Source organism: Aethalodelphis obliquidens, unplaced genomic scaffold, assembly GCF_003676395.1.
Source record: "Aethalodelphis obliquidens isolate GAN/ISIS:26980383/991018 unplaced genomic scaffold, ASM367639v1 scaffold18, whole genome shotgun sequence".
NCBI classification, from domain to species: domain Eukaryota; kingdom Metazoa; phylum Chordata; class Mammalia; order Artiodactyla; family Delphinidae; genus Aethalodelphis; species Aethalodelphis obliquidens.
Window position 1 is genome coordinate 20,276,603 of NW_020837962.1, and position 19,300 is coordinate 20,295,902.

Here is a 19,300-nt window from a genome sequence, read left to right on the forward strand (position 1 = left end):
GCAGCGGGAGAAGCCACCGCAATGGGAAGCCAGCGCACCGCAACGAAGAGTAGCCCTCGCTGGCTGCAGCTAGAGAGGGCCTGCGCGCAGCAATGAAGACCCAACGCAGCCAATAAAACAAATAAATAAATTAATTAATTAAAAAAAAGTTGCTACAAGTAGCAGAATTTGATCTTACTTCTTTCCCACATGCCATTTCTCCATTTGCAGAAGAGGATTGGCATCCCTAGGAGGGAGAATTGAACTCTTCAGTAACTAGAGGAGTCCTACATGCTGGAGAAGCCACTGGGAGAAGGATGACAAGTCAACGTGTGCTGAACACAAGCTTTTTCCCTTGTAGGTCAAGTTAAAAAGAGGACAATGTACCAGTTGTTTGATGTTCCTCATTTGCATGTCCTGAGGCACAACGTACAAAGTAAATAATTTCTGCTATAGAGAAATTAAGCAGGCAGATGCAATATTCTCTATTTTATATTTTACAAGTACAACTGAATGTATAACCACGCAAGACCCTAAGGGGACTTCCTGGAACAGACCCCTCCCCATATCCTCCTCTGTAGCTCAACTCTGAAGTACCCAGATAAGACTATCTCATGCATATTTCCTTACTTTTTCAGATGCTAAAAACCACCACCTAAGGGAAGAAATTAACTACTTGCTGATCATGAGCCTGTAGCCCCCAGACCTTCTGGAGCCTAAGGACTGATAATGTTAACTCCTGCGACACACTGCCCTGTTACCTCACCATCAACCAATCAGAGAATTGTGCAGCAGCTGCTCACAGACCCTTGGACGCCCCTCCCTCTCTGGCCTTTAAAAATGCTTTGCTGAAACCCTTCAGGGAGTTTGGAATGTTTTGAACAAGAGCCACCCATTCAGGGCCCTTGATAAACCTTTCTCTGCTCAAAACTCTGATGTTTCAGTTTGTTTGGCTTCACTGTGAGAGGGGAATATGAACTGGTGGTCAGTAACAAAGGAGCAAGGCCATGTATCTGTATTTCAAGTAAGGGTTGTATCAATTTTCTATTATCATCGTCAGACATAAAATTCTCCAAATATACCATTTACTTGACTTGCCAGGAACATGGTGTCATGAAGCTGAACTAGGATTTACAATTAGAGAAAAGGTCATTAGAGGCATAGATATAGAAGAATATTGTGCTCTAAATGCAGTGGAAATTAAAACAGGATGTCAGAATCACTAACATGACTTAGTAATTAAACTGTATCAACGCAGCTGCCAAAAGAGTTCATAATTTGGAAGCTGTACTTACTATTGACCTGATTTTACAATTGAGATCATGTCTGTGTTTTCATTTGAAAACAAAATTGATCACTGTGTTCTGTGAACGAGGCCTGTCAAGTTATTACTCTATAACTACTTTGCAAACACATTTTAAGACCAGTATGATTTATGATACAGCAGAAGAGATAAATGATCTCCTTTTTTATTTCACATTTTACCTCCTTTTAAGAGATTGCTTTATATTGAAAAATGAAATTCTTTAAGTTCTTTAATAAATAATAAATTTCTTTGATAATTTTTTAGACTTTTAAAAATGTTTACCTTTAATATATTGACTTCTTGCCCCAAAGGCTGCTTTAAAATTTACCAAGTGTTCATTCTTCTTATGTCCTCTGAAATCATTATAATGCTCACTTATTTTTTTAAACAGTACTCAATATAATTGTACCCTAATATTAGTGGACAAACATAATTTAGAAGGTTCATATAATGTGCTTATTTTACACAAATTGCTTCCTTCGTCACTACCATATGAAGGATGACAGAATGAAATCAATACAAAATGGTTAATCTATTTGTTTTAAAGCCATTTCAGATTTTCTAGGACTTTTATCTGTCTAGTCCATAATTTCTATTTCTTAGAGGCTTTCTCAAAACTGTGATTTTTAAAAATCGAATCAAAATGAATAATAAAAACATCTTCATATTCTTTGAAAGGATGAAAAACTGTTACAAGTATCTTCTTTTGCTACTTCTGGATTTTATTCTACTTTCAAAAGTAGGTTTAGAATTAAAGAAATGTTCATTTTGCCCCTTGACAGACTGCAGTTTCATGAGGATAACCCTGATGGTTGAATTCTAGGCAGGAATCCAAAGAAACTCTTATACTTGATGGGTTAATTTAAGGGCAGTCCTACCTTTTTCACCTTCTTTTCCGTCTTGGTCATCTGTTAGTGGAATCACTTCTTGCTGCTCCAAGATCGTGATATCTTCTTGGTTCAATGAAAGCTCTAAATAGAATGAGACAGAAGGATACTCAGGAATGTTTTAGTTGGAATCATTGAGAAAACAGTGACTAAAGCACCAAGTTCTTTTTTCCCCTCCAAGTTTCAACGGGCATACAAAGCAGAACACTACCGCCACTGTCTAGTGATCACTGCTGAAAGCATACACGCACCCCACTCATACACACCAGTATATATAGAAGTCATGATCCACAGTTTCACGTCATTCTCAGATAACAATATATTCTGGTTTCAATACCTTCTGTTTCCATATATGAGCTCTGGGACTCTGCCTCAATGTTTATTTCATTCTTCATTGAATCATTCTTTTGTCCTGTTAAGAACAGTGATTGAAAAATAAATGTGATATGCATGACCATAGCTTTATTCCTGGTTTAAAAAGGCAAACATTTCAGAAACCAGGCTTTGATCATGCCTGGAGAGGCAGACAACAGTTTTGAACCAAAGTGGAGGGTGAAGATGTCATTTTGCAAATCATCAAAATTATATCAAGTATTTTATGAGAAATATCCAGATAATGTAGGCAAAAAACTTTTCTTTGAACTGACTAGTATAATTAATATTTAGCTTATAAATACACTGAACATCAATGGATACAACCTGGCTGTTTTGAAATTTTAAATAATTTCTGGGTTGCAGGGGTTGCATCCAATTTCCCTTTATTATATAGATATTTCCCATCTTGAGGATTCCTAGAAAATTAAAACACTGCTTGTACTTTCATTCTTCTATCAAGAGAGCATAATAAAACTTTAGTAATGTGAGCACACAGGGATGGGGGTCACCTAACAGCTCAACCATTCTCATAAAACACCTACTAAATATAGCAAAAGTCAGGAGAGAATTCAGCTAGCTCTTGATTACTCCAAGGCTGATTATCTAGGAATAGTTTTACTTTTGCACCCCCTGGGTTCTCCTCCTCTCCCCTGTGGTGTCTAGAACATTTAAGTGCTAAGAGAAGAAATTGAAATCTGTCCACTTTGCATCATTTTAATGAAAGATTTTATGCTAAGGATATTTAACTGTTGAATTAAAAAAAAAAAAAAAATTCCAGAGCCAGAGGTTACAGGCGCGAAGGTGAAGCAGACGTGTTTGGGCTCTTTGTCTGGGTCTGTCCCTGGGGGAGATGTATCATTGTTCCAAGTTGTCTCTACTTCTGTAAAAGGATCCTCATTTCCTGCCTGTGACCATGTGACCTGCACTGGCTCCTGTGAGACAAGTATATGTACCCAGCCCATATAAACAGAATATACAGTGTGTGCTATTTTGTATCTTACTATTTATACTTGTTTTCTGTAAGATTAATCCTAGTCACCACATGCATCAATTGTCCATTCTTTCCCACTGACGTATATTCTTCCATTGTTGGAATATGTTTCAGTTTGGGGCTAAATGAATAACATTGCTAAAAACATTCTTGTACATGTCTTTTGATGGACATATGTACTCATATCACTTGGGTATAAACACAGGAGTGAGACTGTTAAGTAACAGGCAACACACATGTTTAGCTTTACTAGTTCCTGAAAAAACAGTGTTCTGAAGAGTTTATTCCATTTTATAGTGCCACCAGAAATGTATGAGAATTCCATTTGTGCCCTTTATTCTTTAGACTATGTTGTGATACTACTTGTCACAAAAGTCTTTATATGGAGCAGAAAGCCATGCAAAATCTTCCCCCCAAAACCCATTTCCATCCTTTTCACCTCTGGGTACTATATAGAGTGATCACATCTTTGCATATTGAGTCCCTTTGCCTATTCACCTGTTTATTATTCTCCTCATCACACTGTAACATAGCTGTATCTGTGTTTGTTTCCCTTATCAGGGTATGAGCACTGTGAAGATAAATACTGTTTTATTCATTTCTCTTCCCAGCACCTACTAATAAGGAGTGATCCCAAAATGTCCATTTAATTGGCCCTCTGTTATAGTATTCATCAATGTCTCTAAATAGTAATTAGGGTCTGTAACTTGCTTCCTATTGTACCTTTGGCAACAAAGCACTAAGGCTACTAGACGCTTCATATACTATATTTATTGCAAAGAACCTTGGAAGAAGAATTGAATGTTTTAGGCAAATCACAACCTCTTTGGGCTTCAATTTTATTATCTTTAGAAAAAAAGGCCAAGAAACTAGATACTATCTTAGATTCCCTCTATCTTTGGCATTATATAAGGATATGTCTCCTGGTAAAGTTTCTAGTCATCCCTGACATTTGTTTACTGGGAGGATGACGTGGAGGGAACCTTCACTGTTTTGAGTGAGCCCTCATTCTCTATCACTGTTGATGGGGAACTGACCATCGCACTGCCTCCCAGTCATTGCTGGGACCTTAACTCATTATCTGTGATCTGACTTTGTACAGTGACGGGGAAGACCAGGGCATTCGGAGGGTAGAAGCAGCCACTTTACTGCAGTGTGTCTCCAGTCTCAGGGCCCCATTCCATACATTCTCAGAGGAATTCCATCAGGAATAGGAAGATCGCAATTCACCAGGGCCTGGGGCACCGCAGATTGGGTGGGACCACATGGGGTGGTAGCCTGAGGCTTTGATGAATACCAAGGATTTTCTCGCCTCCCAGGAAGGCCTGGCCCTTCACTTTGAGGATAAGAGGCCACGGCCAAGCTCTTTTGGAATATTCCCCTCCCCGCCCTTTTCACTCTTCACCTGTTTTTACCTGTGTGCTCTACATATTTTGGCAATCTTCTCTTGAAACGAAAATGCATATATTTTTTTCTCATTTTCCTGAAATTAAGTTCGTGAAAAATAGGGAAAGCAAGGAGGTTCTCAGCTTTGAAATCCAAGAATGCTCATACTTGCTCATGCCTGAGCCACGCCAGGATTTGGCATATTGTATGGAGGAGGTATGTGTGAGCACCGGGCCCTGCCCCCAGGCCTGCTGTGTGTTAATGATGACTCAGTCCATCTGCCTTTCTCTCCAGCCTCTCAGAAATACCACATTCCATCCTGCTTTACTGACCCCATGGGGGCACGCTTTATGTTTGCCTCTCTACATTCAGTCTGGTTGAATTCCACCCACTGTCCTTTGCCCTAATCCCGCCTGGCAGAAGAAACAAAAGAGCATGAAGGATCCCACAGTTTATATGTATATTTTTTACACAGTGAACTCAATCAGCCATACTAATGGGAGGGGACCATTAGAATAGATAATCCAAAAATCCTTTCACTTTTCTTTAGAAACAGATCACATGATTGTTTCTTGGAGGCCTGGTAATTAAGTTTGGCTCAAGCTAATGCTTTAATTAATTTGCATAAAAATCGGTCTGGGAACATCAGTCTGGAATTAAACATTTCTAGAGGAGGATAAACTTAAACTCACTTCATAAATGGGCTGTTTCTAAACAATAGCAACAACAATATAGTTTTGTTGTGTATAGGTTATTAGATGCTCAGATCTTCTTAAGAACAAAGACTTTGTTTCTTTGATGCTTCTCTTAAAGATAATAGAAATTATGTCCTTTTGTTAAGCTTGCAACTTGATTGCTGCTATTATTCAAAGTTCTGCTTGTCTAAAAATACCCCAGATTAAGAGTAAAGTTAAACCTAGGTTAGTGTGAATTTGATTATCTTCTAAGCTATCCTCAGAGTTCTCCTAGGGCCAATAAAACTTACAATGTAAATTATTTCTACGATTATTCTTTTTTGTAGTTACAAAAGAAAGTCAGTTTTCTTATAGAAACACTTAAAAATACTTACAAATATTGAGAAGTATGAATAATTTTACAACTAAGGGATTGCCACTTAATACTGTAAACTGCTATCGTTCTTTTGTACGTGTGTATGTACATATGCATGCGTGTATATATATGTATACAAATATATTTATCTGTATATAAGTGTGTGCCTTTGTGTATGTCTGAATATAAAAAATATGTAACTATACACACACACTTATATACGCACATACATACACAATTTACAGAAATATATAAATGTATCCTGGCATTGAAATGAATTTACACTTTGATTCTTGCTTTTCTAGTTTACATTTTTATAAGCAGCTTACACTGTCATTACAATTTCTTCAGAAATCTTATAAGATGCATTATATTCCATGTTATGGGCATATTTTTGGATGTTCCCTTTTTAAAAAAATTTTTGCCAACGAACACAGTACTGCAATGAACATTTTTGTGGATACATACCTCTGTACTTTTGGTAGATGTTACTTTAAGATAAATTCTTAAAGCATAATTTTTGGATCAAAGTGTAAACATTTTACCCTTTTATTACATTTTGTCAAAATTGCTAATGAGGAGGTTATGCCCTTTAATCGCCCACCAATGGTGTGTGAGCATGTCTGGATACCCTCTTCATACCAATTCTGTGTATTTTCAATCCTACTTATTAAACATCTGATATTCAAAAGGAGAAGACACTGAAATCATGTTTTATTTGCGTCTCTTCAAGAAATGAAGAGATAGGTCATCTCTTCATGTTTATAATGACTGTATTTCTTCTTTTGTGAATTGTGAGTCCTTTGCCCATTTTCCTCTTGGGTTACTTTTTTTTCTTATTGATTTATGAAGTCTTTATTTTTGTAATAAGAAAATTAATTCTTTGTCATTTAGGCTGAGAATACTTTTCCTAACAGTTTTTCTTTAGAATTTGATTACAACCTTTATTTATCATGTCAAAATTTATATATTCAGATTTAGCCACTTTCCTCTTTTATGACATATATGGACATATGAACACACATAGTCCAGATATATATATGTATGTGCATGTATTTTATAATACATAAGCATACAATCATGTGTCTGTATATATTCACATTTCAAAAAGCAGTCCTTATTTCAAAATAAAAAAAATATACCTTTGGTTCTTTTAGTCTAGTATTTTTATAGTTTCAGTTTTACATTTCATCTTTGCTCCTTTTGGAATTTAAATTGGCATAAGGAATGAGATTGGGATTCAGTTTATTTTTCCAAATGGCCAAATAGTTGTCTTAATGACATTTACTGAGTCATCTGTCTTTAAAATGTCAGCCTGAATATGTACTGAAATCTCAGATCTGCTGGGGTCTATTTCCAAATTCTTTGTTCTGTTTCATTGATCAGCCTGTCCATCCCTCTAGTAGGACTACACTGTTAATCACATTTTTCAAAGATTCCATGTCATTTTTAGTATATTGATTCTGTCATTGACTGATAATATCATATCTGTGAATTCCCCATCTCCTTCTCAATTGCATTTTATTCATATTGTATCTTTCTATATCATCTGACACATAAAAACCCATCATTGTTATATTTAATCAGAGATTTAAATTTTTATTGATATAAAATGACCAACTCTTTCTCACTTGAGATTTTTTGCTAGAATTCTAACTGGAGAGATTCTAACGTAGTTTTCCATGTTTTCTTTTGATGCTCATTTCCCAAATATACTTTTTTTCTAACTTTGCATTTTTTCTAACTTTGCTTTACTATTTTATTGAAATTAATTCATTTATTTATTTTTAAATTTTTGGCTGCATTGGGTCTTCATCACTGCACACGGGCTTTCTCTAGTTGAGGCGAGCAGGGGCTAATCTTCATTGCGGTGTGTGGGCTTCTCATTGCGGTGGCTTTTCCTGTTGTGGAGCACGGGCTCTATGTGCGTGGGCTTCAGCAGTTGTGGCACGTGGGCTTCAGTAGTTGTGGCTTGTGGGCTCTAGAGCACAGGCTCACTAGTTGTGGTGCACGGGCTTAGTTGCTCCGCAATATGTGGGATCTTCCTGGACCAGGGCTTGAACCAGTGTCTCCTGCATTGGCAGGCGGATTCTTAACCACTGTGCCACCAGGGAAGTCCCTCAAAGTTATTCTTAAACCTAACTTATATTGTCAGAACCCATAGCACAGCAGGATTTTTAGTTTTTTATTATCTTTATCGAAGTCAGCATTGGCTGCAACCCTCCCTGCTCCCCACTAGAGTCTTTGTTTTACAAACTCTGCTACTGAAATTTCCTTTCTTTACTCTCTCCCTTATTTCCTTCCTTATTTCCTCCCTTTCTTTCTTCCTCTTTTAACTCTTGTATCAAAATATGACATACATACAGGAAAATACGCAAACGATATGCAGAGCTCAATTAAATAACCAAAAGCAGGTAGAAAAACTATACATTCTTATGATAACCATCCAGCCCAGAAGCCCAGCTCACAGCTCAATCAGTATCTCCTCCCCAGTCACCCAAGTTCAATCAACACCCTGACTGTCATAGTAATCACTACCTACATTCTCTTTACCATTTCACTGCTTAAGCACATCTTTCTAAATATTAGTTATTTTTCCTGCTTTTCAAAGTTGACATAGATGAACCTGTACAATATACATGCTTTTGTACATTCTTTAGTTTAATATAAAGCTTGTGAGATTCATCCGTATTTTTGCCTGCAATTGTAGTTTGTAATTTCTGATGAGACGTCTGCTTCATCCTTATATTTGTTTCTCTGTATGTAACTTGTCTTTTTCATCTGATTGTTTTTGAGATTTTTCTGTTTATCACTGGTGTTGAGCAAGTTGATTGTGATTTGCTTAAGTATAATTTTATGTGTGGGACTCAAGGGACATTGTTCCAGCTAATGATTAAGAACTCTCCAGACAATAGGGGCTTCTTAGATAATGGGTGAATTTCCAGGATGTCCGGCCCCCTTCCGAGAAGGAGGGAGATAACAAAATGTAAAAAAGGTGTCTGTCAAAGACCAATCAGGCAGCTGGGGAGAAGGAGGGAGATAACAAAATGTAAAAAAGGTGTCTGTCAAAGACCAATCAGGCAGCTAGGGACAAGTTCCCTCTCTGGTCCGAGCCTAAGCCGGGACCAATCAGCAGGAGAACACAACCAAATCTATAATTTACATACGGGGAAGTGGGAACCTATAAAACTGACATATTCGCGCCCAAAAGGGTTCCTTGTTCGACCTCCTGCGTGAGAACCAAGGAACCCCGGTGCACCGGCCTTCAATAAACCTCTTGCGTTTTGCATCGGCTTCCGACTCTTGTTGTTTCCTGGGCGAGTCGAAACTCCTAGGAGACCGCGAAGGTCTAACATATGTTTCTTGTGCTTTGGGGTCATAGAACTTCTTATATATGTGAGTTCATAGTTTTCATAAAGTTTCTGAAAAATTTCAGCAACTATTACTTCAAATTTTTTTTTCTGTCTCCCTTTCCCATGCCTTCCTTGAGAGATTCCAGTTCATGATTATTGTATTTGGAATCACTCTTGAAGTTGTTCCATGGCTCACTGATGCTCTTTTCATTTCCTTCAGTCATTTATTCTCTCTGTGCTTGAATTTGGATAGTTTCTATAGCTATATCTTCAAATTCACTAATCTTTTCTTCTGCACTGTCTAATATGCCATTATTCCTGTCAAGTATAATTTTCATCTCAGACACTCAACAGAGTGAACTGAATCTTTAGAAATTCAATTTGGGTCTTTTTATATCTTCCATGTTTCTAATGAACATGGTGATCCTTCTTTTAGCTTCTTGAAGATGTGGAACACAATAATTTTTAACATGCCCTTTCATATTATTACCCCATCTGTGCCACTTCTGGATTGATTTCTATTAATTGATATCTCTTCTCCTATAAGTCATACTTTCCTGTATCTTGTCAAGTAGGCCAATTAATAACCCTACAACAGACTCTGAGTGTTCAAGTAAAAGGAAGAGTCACACGTCTCTCACTTAAATCAGAAACTAGAAATGATTAAGCTTAGTGAGGAAGGCGTGTCAAAAGCTAAGACAGGCTGAAAGCTAGGCCTCTCGCACTAAGCAGTTAGCTAAGTTATGAAGGCAAAGGAAAAGTTCTTGAAGGAAATTAAAAGTGATTCTCCAATAAACACATGAATAATAAGAAAGTGGAACAGGCTTGTTGCTGATATGGAGAAAGTTTTAGTGGTCTGGATAGAAGATCAAACCAGCCACAACATTCCCTTATTTCAAAGCCTAATCCAGGGCAAGGCCCTAACTCTCTTCAATTCTATGAAGGCTGAGAGAGGTGAGGAAGCTGCAGAAGAAAAGTTTGAAGCTAGCAGAGGTTGGTTCATGAGGTTTAAGAAAAAAAAAATTCACCTCCATAACATAAAAGTACAAGGTAAGGAGCAAGTGCTAATGTAGAAGCTGCAGTAAGTTACCCAGAAGATCTAGCTAAGATTATTAATGAAGGTGGCTACACTAAACGACAGCTTTTCAATGCAGAAGAAACAGCCTTCTATTGGAAGAAGATGCCATTTAGGACTTTTACAGCTAGATAGGAGAAGTCAATGCCTGGCTTCAAAGCTTCAAAGGTCAGCCTGACTCTCTTGTTAGGGGCTAATGCAGATGGTGACTTTAAGTTGAAGCCAATGCTCATTTGCCTTCCCCCAAATCCTAGGACCCTTCAGAATTATGTTCAGTCTACTCTTCCCGTGCTCTACAAATGGAACAACAAAGCCTGGATGACAGCACATCTATTTACAACATGCTTTACTGAATATTTCAAGCCCACTGTTGAGACCTACTGCTCAGAAAAAAAGATTCCTTTCAAAATGTTATTGCTCACTGACAATGAATTTGGTCACCCAAGAGCTCTGAGGGAGATGTGCAATGAGATTAATGTTGTTTTCATGCCTGCTAACAAAATATCCATTCTGCAGCCCATGGGTCAAGGAGCAATTTTAGCTTTCAGATCCCATTATTTAAGAAATACATTTCATAAGGCTATAGCTGCCATAGATAGTTCGTTCTCTGTTGGATCTGGGCAAAATAAATTGAAAACCTTCTGGAAAGGATTCACCATTTGAGAAGCCATTAGGGACATTCATGATTCATGGGAAGTGGTCAAAATGTGAACATTAACAGGAATTTGGGAGAAGTTGATTTCAACCCTCATGGATGACTTTGAGGGGTTCAAGACTTCAGTGGAGGAAGTAACTGCAGATGTGGTAGAAATAGCAAGAGAACTGGAATTAGAAGTGGAGGCTGAACATGTGATTGAATTGCAACAATTTCAGGATCAAACCTTCACAGATGAGGAGTTACTTCTTATGGAAAAGCAAAGAAAGTGGTTTCTTTCTTTTTTTTTTTTTTTGCGGTACGCGGGCCTCTCACTGTTGTGGCCTCTCCTGTTGCGGAGCACAGGCTCCAGACGCGCAGGCTCAGCGGCCATGGCTTACAGGCCCAGCTGCTCTGCGGCATGTGGGATCCTCCCGGACCGGGGCACGAACCCGTGTCCCCTGCATCAGCAGGCGGACTCTCAACCACTGCGCCACCAGGGAAGCCCAAAAGTGGTTTCTTGAGACGGAATCTAATTCTGGTGAATGCTGTGAAGATTGTTGAAATGACAGCAAAGGGTTTAGAACATTACATAAACTTAGTTAAGAAAGCAGTGGCAGGGTTTGAGAGGATCGACTCCAATGTTGAAAGAAGTTCTACTGTGGGTAAAATGCTATCAAACAGCACTGTATGCTACAGAGAAATCGTTCATGGAAGGAAGAGTCAATGATGTGGAAAACGTCATTGTTGTCTTAATTTTAAGAAACTGCCACAGCCGCCCCAAACTTCAGCAACCACCACCCTGATCAGTCAGCAGCCATCAGCATACAGGCAAGACCCTCCCCCAGCAGAAAGATCACGACTCCCTGGAGACTCAGATGATAGTTAGCATTTTCTAGCAATAAGATCTTTTTACAATTAAGGTGTGTGTATTGATTTTTTAGACATAATGCTATTGCACACTTAACAGACTACAGTATATTGTAAACATAACTTTTATACGCACTGGGAAACCAAAAAATTCATGTGATTGCTTTATTGCAGTCTCTGCTTTATTTCAGTGGTCTGGAACAGAACCCACAAGGGTGGGTTGTACAAGGGTGTGCTTGTACAAACACCCTTGAAAAGATTGGCCAAAACAAAGGCAGTAAGGGCCTCTGCTCATAAAACATGCAGGAACACAAGAGCTGCATGATTTGTCTTCCAATACTTCTTTTCATGTCCGGTAATTTTGTTGATTACTCTGTTGGATGTGAGGTATGTTTCTATTTCTATAAATGTTCTTCAGTTTCATTCTAGGATCAGTTAAATTATTCAGAAACAGTTTGATCCTTTTAAGTCTTGTTTATAAGCTGGCTTGCAGGGGACAAGAGCAGCATTTAGTGAATTGCTAGTTTTGCTCCACTATTGAGGTAAACCCTTTCTGAGCCCTCTTGAGGTTTTAGGTTTTCCAGTCTGCCTGGTGGGAACGGGCACTCCTCTCAGCCCCATGCAAGCTCCAGGTATCATTCCCTCAAGTCCTTTAATGTTCTTTACCCAGCCTGTTATGCATGCGCAGATCAATACTCAGCTGAAGACTTGAGGGATTCCCTCTGTAGGTCTCTAGAGCGCTCCTTGTGTGGAGCTCTCTCCTCTCCAGGACTCTGCCCTGGAAACACTAGATGCTTGGCCTTCTAGGACTCTCAGCTCTGTGTCCTCAACTCAGGGAGTCTGGGGGGCTGTGCACTGTAGCCTGGAAAGTCTCTCCAGACAGTCAGCAGGGACAACCACAGGCCTCACCTCACTTCCTGACTCTCAGGCATCACTGAGACGTACCAAATTTTAATATGAATTGGTGCTTTTATTCTCCATGACAATGGAAAAACATTAGCATACTTTAATTTAACTCATCCCAATAAACGGCATTATTATGGTATATTTTATTTTATTAATTTTTTTACAGAGATTTTATTTTTATGTTTTAAACTTTTTAGTTTATATTGTAGTATAGTTGATTAACAATGTTGTGTTAGTTTCAGGTGTACAGCAAAGTCATTCAGTTATACATATACGTGTATCTAGTCTTTTTCAAATTCTTTTCCCATTTAGGTTGTTACATAATATTGAGCAGAGTTCCCTATTTTAATTCTAAGCATCTCTTAACTCCCATAGTACATTATTATTACAGTCATCATTATTAATTTGTACCATCAATACTCATTTACATTTATCCAACAATTACTATTTACCTTGCTTTTAATTCTTTCCTTCATCTTTGATCTTCTTTCTGGGATCAATGTCCCACCTGAAGAACACCAGAATTTTTTGGTGGTGAAGTTTGCTTTGTTTGGTCCAAAATGTTCTTAATTAACCTTTATTCTTGAAACATACATTTTCTCTGTGTTTAGAATCCATGGTCAGCAGCTATTCTGTTGTACTGTCTTTTTATTTCCGTCCCATCTTTTGCAAAGTTAGATATCAGTCCAGTTGTTTGATAATTGCTTTTGGATGTTCTGTTTATCTTTGGCTTTCAGGAACTTTACTATATGTGCCTGGTTGTAGATTTATTTTGCTTGGCGTTCAAAGGACTTTTGGAACATGTGGCTTAATATCCCTTCTTACCAGAATTTCTTCCAGTATTGCCCAATCCCCTCTCCCCTTTCTGTCTGGGATTCCAATTACATGTGTAATAGACTTTGTTATTTTATCCTCCATATCTTTTCCCTTTCTTTAGTTTGCCATTCTATGCTTCTCTCCTGTTTTTATTTTGGATATGTTCTTCTGACCTAACTTCTAGTTCATAAATTCTCTTTCATCTGTGTCTAATAAACCATAAACCCGCTCAATGAGTTCTTCATTTCAGTGTGGCATCTTTTACTTCTAGACTTTTTCTTTTTTGCTTTTTTTCTGTTTTGAATTCTCAGTTCTCAGCTAAGATTTTCACTCTTGTCTTTATCCCCCTTATAGTCTTGGTGTTTTATACTTTGTAACACTACTATTTTCAGCCCAAGAGGGCTTGCCACCCTTGACTGTTTGTTTTTCATGTTACCTCCTTTATTTTTTTCTGGCTATTTTTTGTCTGTGTGAGCTGGACATTATATCTGACAAATTGTTTATGTAAATGGTTTGAAACTTAGAATACTTTTTTTTCCCCATCTAGTATGTAATTTACATTTGTTTTTCTCAGGTACCTAGAGGGACTGGTAATCTAGGTTGATCTTAATATAATCTGGGGATTGAGATGATTCGAAGCTGAGCGGCAGTCTCGCAAGAGGCTGATCTACTGCTGTTTCATTCTTCCTGCTAAGGTATACATCTTTGGGGTTTCAACACGAAACACAGGGGTTTACCAGGGCCCTTTGCCCTTTTGAGCAGTGGGACTTAAGATGCTTTCTGCAGAATCAGCAAATGCCCTAAGGTAAAAACAGTTTCAAATTCTGTCTCTGTATGTCAGTTTTCATATATATTCATTTTATATATATATATATATATATATATATATATTTATTTATTTATTTATTTATTTTGGTCCAGGTTGTCTAGTGGGAGTAATGGTCTAAATTATTTAGATTCTCATTACTGAAAGTGAAAGTGTCTCCTTCTTTTTCTTTCTCATTTAAAATAATATACTATAATTTTCAAAGGTAAAAGCAACCATTTAAGTAAGCTCTTTTGATACTAATTTTGAAACAATTATTTCAACGTTTTCATACATTTAAATGAGTCTCTTATCACGTAGTCCTTTCCAACTGTGCCCTTCTCAGTCCTGAATGTTTCCTTCTTTTCTGTATTTATTGTTTCTGCACAGGCCTTTTGTTAGTTTCTTCAGAAAGGACACTTGGGTGGCATATTTTCTTAATCTTTCTATTCCTGAGAAAATATTACTCTTGACTTCATGCATGAATAATAACTTCACTAAATATAGACACGGTGTCCTTTAGAGCCCTGGAAATGTTACTCCATTTTTTTTTTTTTTTTTTTGAGGATTTAGAGCTGTGGAAGAAGAAGGCCAAGGCTAATCTGATTTTGGTGATTTTGCTTATAACCTGATTTTGAATTTCCTAGATGCTTTAAAAGCCCTCCTTTATTATCAATCTTCAGAAATTCCATGAGGATTTGTAGGTTTTTGTTCTCATTTGTTTTCATTATCTTTGCCTATAAATACAACATGTACTCTTGTGTTTTGGGTAGAGGAACTGGTTTGCATTAGGAAAACATTTTTTTCTGTTATTTTTCTAAAGACTGCTTCATTTCTATTTGTTCTATTATCTCTTCTTGGTATTCCAAGGAGATGTAGATTTAATCTCCTGTATACACTGTCTCCATGTTTCACATTTATTCTCATTGGTATCATATCTTCCTGCCAGTAGTTGCAAATCCAATGCCTACAGAGTTCAGTCAGGTAAAAAAAATAAATGAAGCCAGCCAGGTACAAAATTAATGAGTAATGAGGATTGTGGAGAGCAAACATCCCTTCTAAATGTGGCAGCTACCAATCAGCTGGTATTTAGCTCTAGTAAAATACAGTTGACTCCTTTTTTTTTTTTTTTTTTTTGCGGTACGCGGGCCCCCCACTGCTGCGGCCTCTCCCATCACAGAGCACAGGCTCTGGACTCGCAGGCCCAGTGGCTATGGCCCACAGGCCCAGCCGCTCAGCGGCACGTGGGATCCTCTGGGACCGGGGCACGAACCCACGTCCCCCGCATCGCCAGGTGGACTCTCAACCACTGCGCCACCAGGGAAGCCCCAGTTGACTCTTGAACAACATGGGTTTGAACTGTGCAGTTCACTTATAGGTAAATTTTTTTCAACAAATATGTACTACATAGTACTACATAGTCTGTGGTTGGTTGAATCCGTGGATGTGGAACCACAGATATGGAGGTCTGACTATAAAGTTGTTCACCGAATTTTTGACTGTGTGGAGGGCTGGTGCCCCTAATTCCTGAGTTGTTCAAGATTCCAGATTCCATTTTTCCAGAAAAAGTAAAATCTGGGTTTTAGAAAATGCAATATTCTAAAGCAGAAAAAAACAAAAAACAAAAAAAACAACTGAAAAAGAATCTCACAACTTACCATTGGGATGATCTTGGCCACATATAGAATGATCTGTTACTTCATTTTCTTCTGTAATATTGTCATCCTTTGCAGAATCTGACATCACAAACAAGCAAAATCCCTAGTCAGCATTTTTAAGCAGGAAATACAACAGCCTCCAGCACTAAAAGAATAGATCTATGTTTGGGGAAAAAAATCTATTATTTTTTAAAAATGCCATTAAAATACTTAAATATCTTCATCAATAAATAAGCTTTTCTTAAAGTACTGCATAAGATGTCTGCACAAAGTTCACAAGGTAAAAACGGTAAAGATTCGGCTAGAACATCTTTTTCACAACAAGGAAGAAAATATAAGCAGACTTTATGCATCAGTGAAAATCTTAGGAGAATTGTGCAAAAGGATATGAAAGGAAGGCAAAATAGAGAAGATTAAAGGAATATAATTTTAATGTTCTTAATGCTTCCATTACTGTTGTTGTGCATATATGGGAGCCTTGAGTCCTTGAAAAAGACAGATGTAGAGCTTTGAAATCCAGTGGTAATTAAGTTCATCTTCCTCAGGAGCTATACCAGTAGAAAGATAGCAAAGGGGGAACACAAACCTTCTGTTTTGTGCAACTTCACCCTTTCTCTTGTGTAGCACATTTAAACGTGGGATCAGCATAAGTTCATCATTTTTTTTTTTTTTTTTATTGTATGATGTATTTTACAGGAAATATGTGGCGAAAAGGATTCCAGTGACTTATGGACTCTTGCAAAGCTACAAAGCGCCCCCTGTTGGATGTTGGAGACCTCTAGGGAGGCTCTTCAAAATCCATTGGAAAGAGCAGGTAGGTAGGTCTGCTGAGTAGGTCAGCAGAAAGAAAATAGATCTTTCATTCCACAAATATTTATAAAGGGCCAACTCTACGCCAGGCACAGTTCTTGACACTGGGGAGTCAATAGTAAACAAAACAACAAATCTCTGCTCTCATAGGGGTTACAATCTAGTGGATATTTTTCATGCAGTTAAAAGGGTGGTAATCCAAAGATATCTAAAAGTCATGAGCTAATCTTGTATGCATGTGGCCACGGAGAGAGCTGGGGATGGTAGACCAGCACGTCTAATAAATGGGTTCTCTACTGAGTTCATATTCCTCAGTTGTGTTTTAACTCCCTAACAGAGCTGAATCAGATGGAATCTAAAATAAATCATTCTTGCTTTGTTTCCCTTACCCATTTTTCTCTCTCCCTCCCCAAACTAGGAGATAGCTTTAAACAATATGTTTTAGAATATTATGAGAAAGTCTGTTTCTCCAACTTGCCACAAGCAACATTTGATGGACAAGTGAGAAACCTGGGTAGTTAACATAAGATTCAAATTTAATAACCAGTGAAGCAAGTATACACCCAAAGTATATGGTTTTAATTGACTGCAAATAATTCCCCCAAGGCAACTGTTTAATTACCTGCACTGTTTCTTATTTCTTTCTGAGACTGACAATAAGTTTCAAAGTCCAAATTTGGAAGCAAAACTTGAGCACAGACACATTTCCCAAACTGTTAACTCACTCACGTCAAATTGTTTTAAATCAGCTCCCATTAAAATATGCCTTTTTAATTTTAAATCTAACATGTGGATTAAAAAATATCATTTGAATACTTTTTTCCACATGAACACTGAAAATGAACAATGACTGAAAGAAGGTACTATATGAACCAGGCTAAATTTTAATTTTGAAAGTATTTTAGTTCTACTTGTTTATAGAAAACGGTACCATTTGATATGTAGCCTTGTACAACACTCATTTCTTTCAAGATTATCCAAGATTTTGTATGTAGTTAAAATTTATTCATTTACACTTAACAATAATTCATTATATTTTCTAATTTACATAAACATTATGTTTCATGTACCAAATATGACTTAAGAAATGTCTTTTGAAAAGTGATTTACACTGAGTTTACAAGTTTATGGTCCAATGAGTCATGTAAGATGGGTGAAAGTACTTAAAAAATTAATCATTAGTCTATACCTGTTTGTCACCAACATCTGTGTCTTTGGTAAGTTAAATGACCCTTTAATTTCAATTTCCTTGAGGAGTTGCTGTAACATTGCTAAGGTACCTTCTGATCTTTTGCGCTCTAAAATATACAATGTATTTCACTGAATCCAAGATACCATCAATTGTTATTTGCACTATTATTTTGTGTAGAATCAAAAAAATGAGACCAAATGAACTATAACACACCATAAATTCTAAGAATGTGTCCTGGCTTTGGAAATAAAATATATAAAAGAGAAATATGACGTTTCAGTATATTGTGTGTGTACAGAAATATGCCTTTATGTGATGACAAGGATTTCCCATCAATATGACCCATCACCAAAGCCACAAGCTCACTTTGTCTTGTATGTGAGCCTCTTCTCCAGAAGTGTACACGCCTATTGTATGTGCAGCAATAAAGCAAGATAAACAGTATAAGCTCATGATAGCATGCACAGATAACCAGGCAGCTACAGAAGATTGTTCCACTACAGTGTCTCTATTAAAAGGGCTATGTGAACTTCCAGTCTCATGAACCTTAGCAGGACTGGTTTTGATCCTGAATGTTTTAAACCATGGATCGCATTACATTACACTTAGTCGTGGATATGAAATGACTGGAGATTTTCTGCTTGGGAGGGGATGAAAGCTGCACTATATATGTATATAAAGTCATTATTCATAATGAGAAAGAGAGAAAATATATCCAGTATATATTGTCATTAAAAGAGGGTGTTTTTTCATAGCCATGAACTACCATGAAAACTATAGTTGTATATACTAAATTCTTGAATCACCTTGGATTCACATCTTATTTAATTCTAAAAATTATCATTTGGTAATGTTCAAAAAATGTGAAAGAGTTATCACCTAATTCTGAGATTCTGTCAATGTTCTTTTAATAGCAGAGAATTTGAATTAAATTTATATGTAGATCCTGACTTTCAAAATCCTTAAGGTCAATGTCCTATTAGAGAATTTTTTCACATGCAAATATTAAATCAAATAGCCAAGCCAAAGTTCTACAGACAGAAATTCTAAACAGTAGGTCATTTTTAATGAGGTCAGTTACACATGTCTATACAGGATAGTACACATATAGATTTAAGCTGTGATGATAAATGATGATACTATTGAATTTTTAATAAACATATCTAGACTATAAATCAAAATAAATGCTCTCTATTTTGAAAATGTT

The 19,300-nt window shown here is 37.2% G+C and overlaps 1 protein-coding gene across 1 annotated transcript in view; it reads right to left on the reverse strand.

Annotated features, from left to right (window-relative positions):
* Nucleotides 1-19,300, reverse strand: part of MACROD2 (mono-ADP ribosylhydrolase 2) — a 1,989,594-nt gene that overhangs the window by 79,172 nt on the left and 1,891,122 nt on the right. The window contains exons 13-15 of the mRNA XM_027118154.1: nucleotides 16,092-16,169; nucleotides 2,510-2,584; nucleotides 2,164-2,256 (exon numbers count right to left, since the gene is read on the reverse strand). Coding sequence (XP_026973955.1) covers nucleotides 2,164-2,256; nucleotides 2,510-2,584; nucleotides 16,092-16,169 — 246 coding nt within the window. The remainder of the gene's footprint in view (nucleotides 1-2,163; nucleotides 2,257-2,509; nucleotides 2,585-16,091; nucleotides 16,170-19,300) is intronic.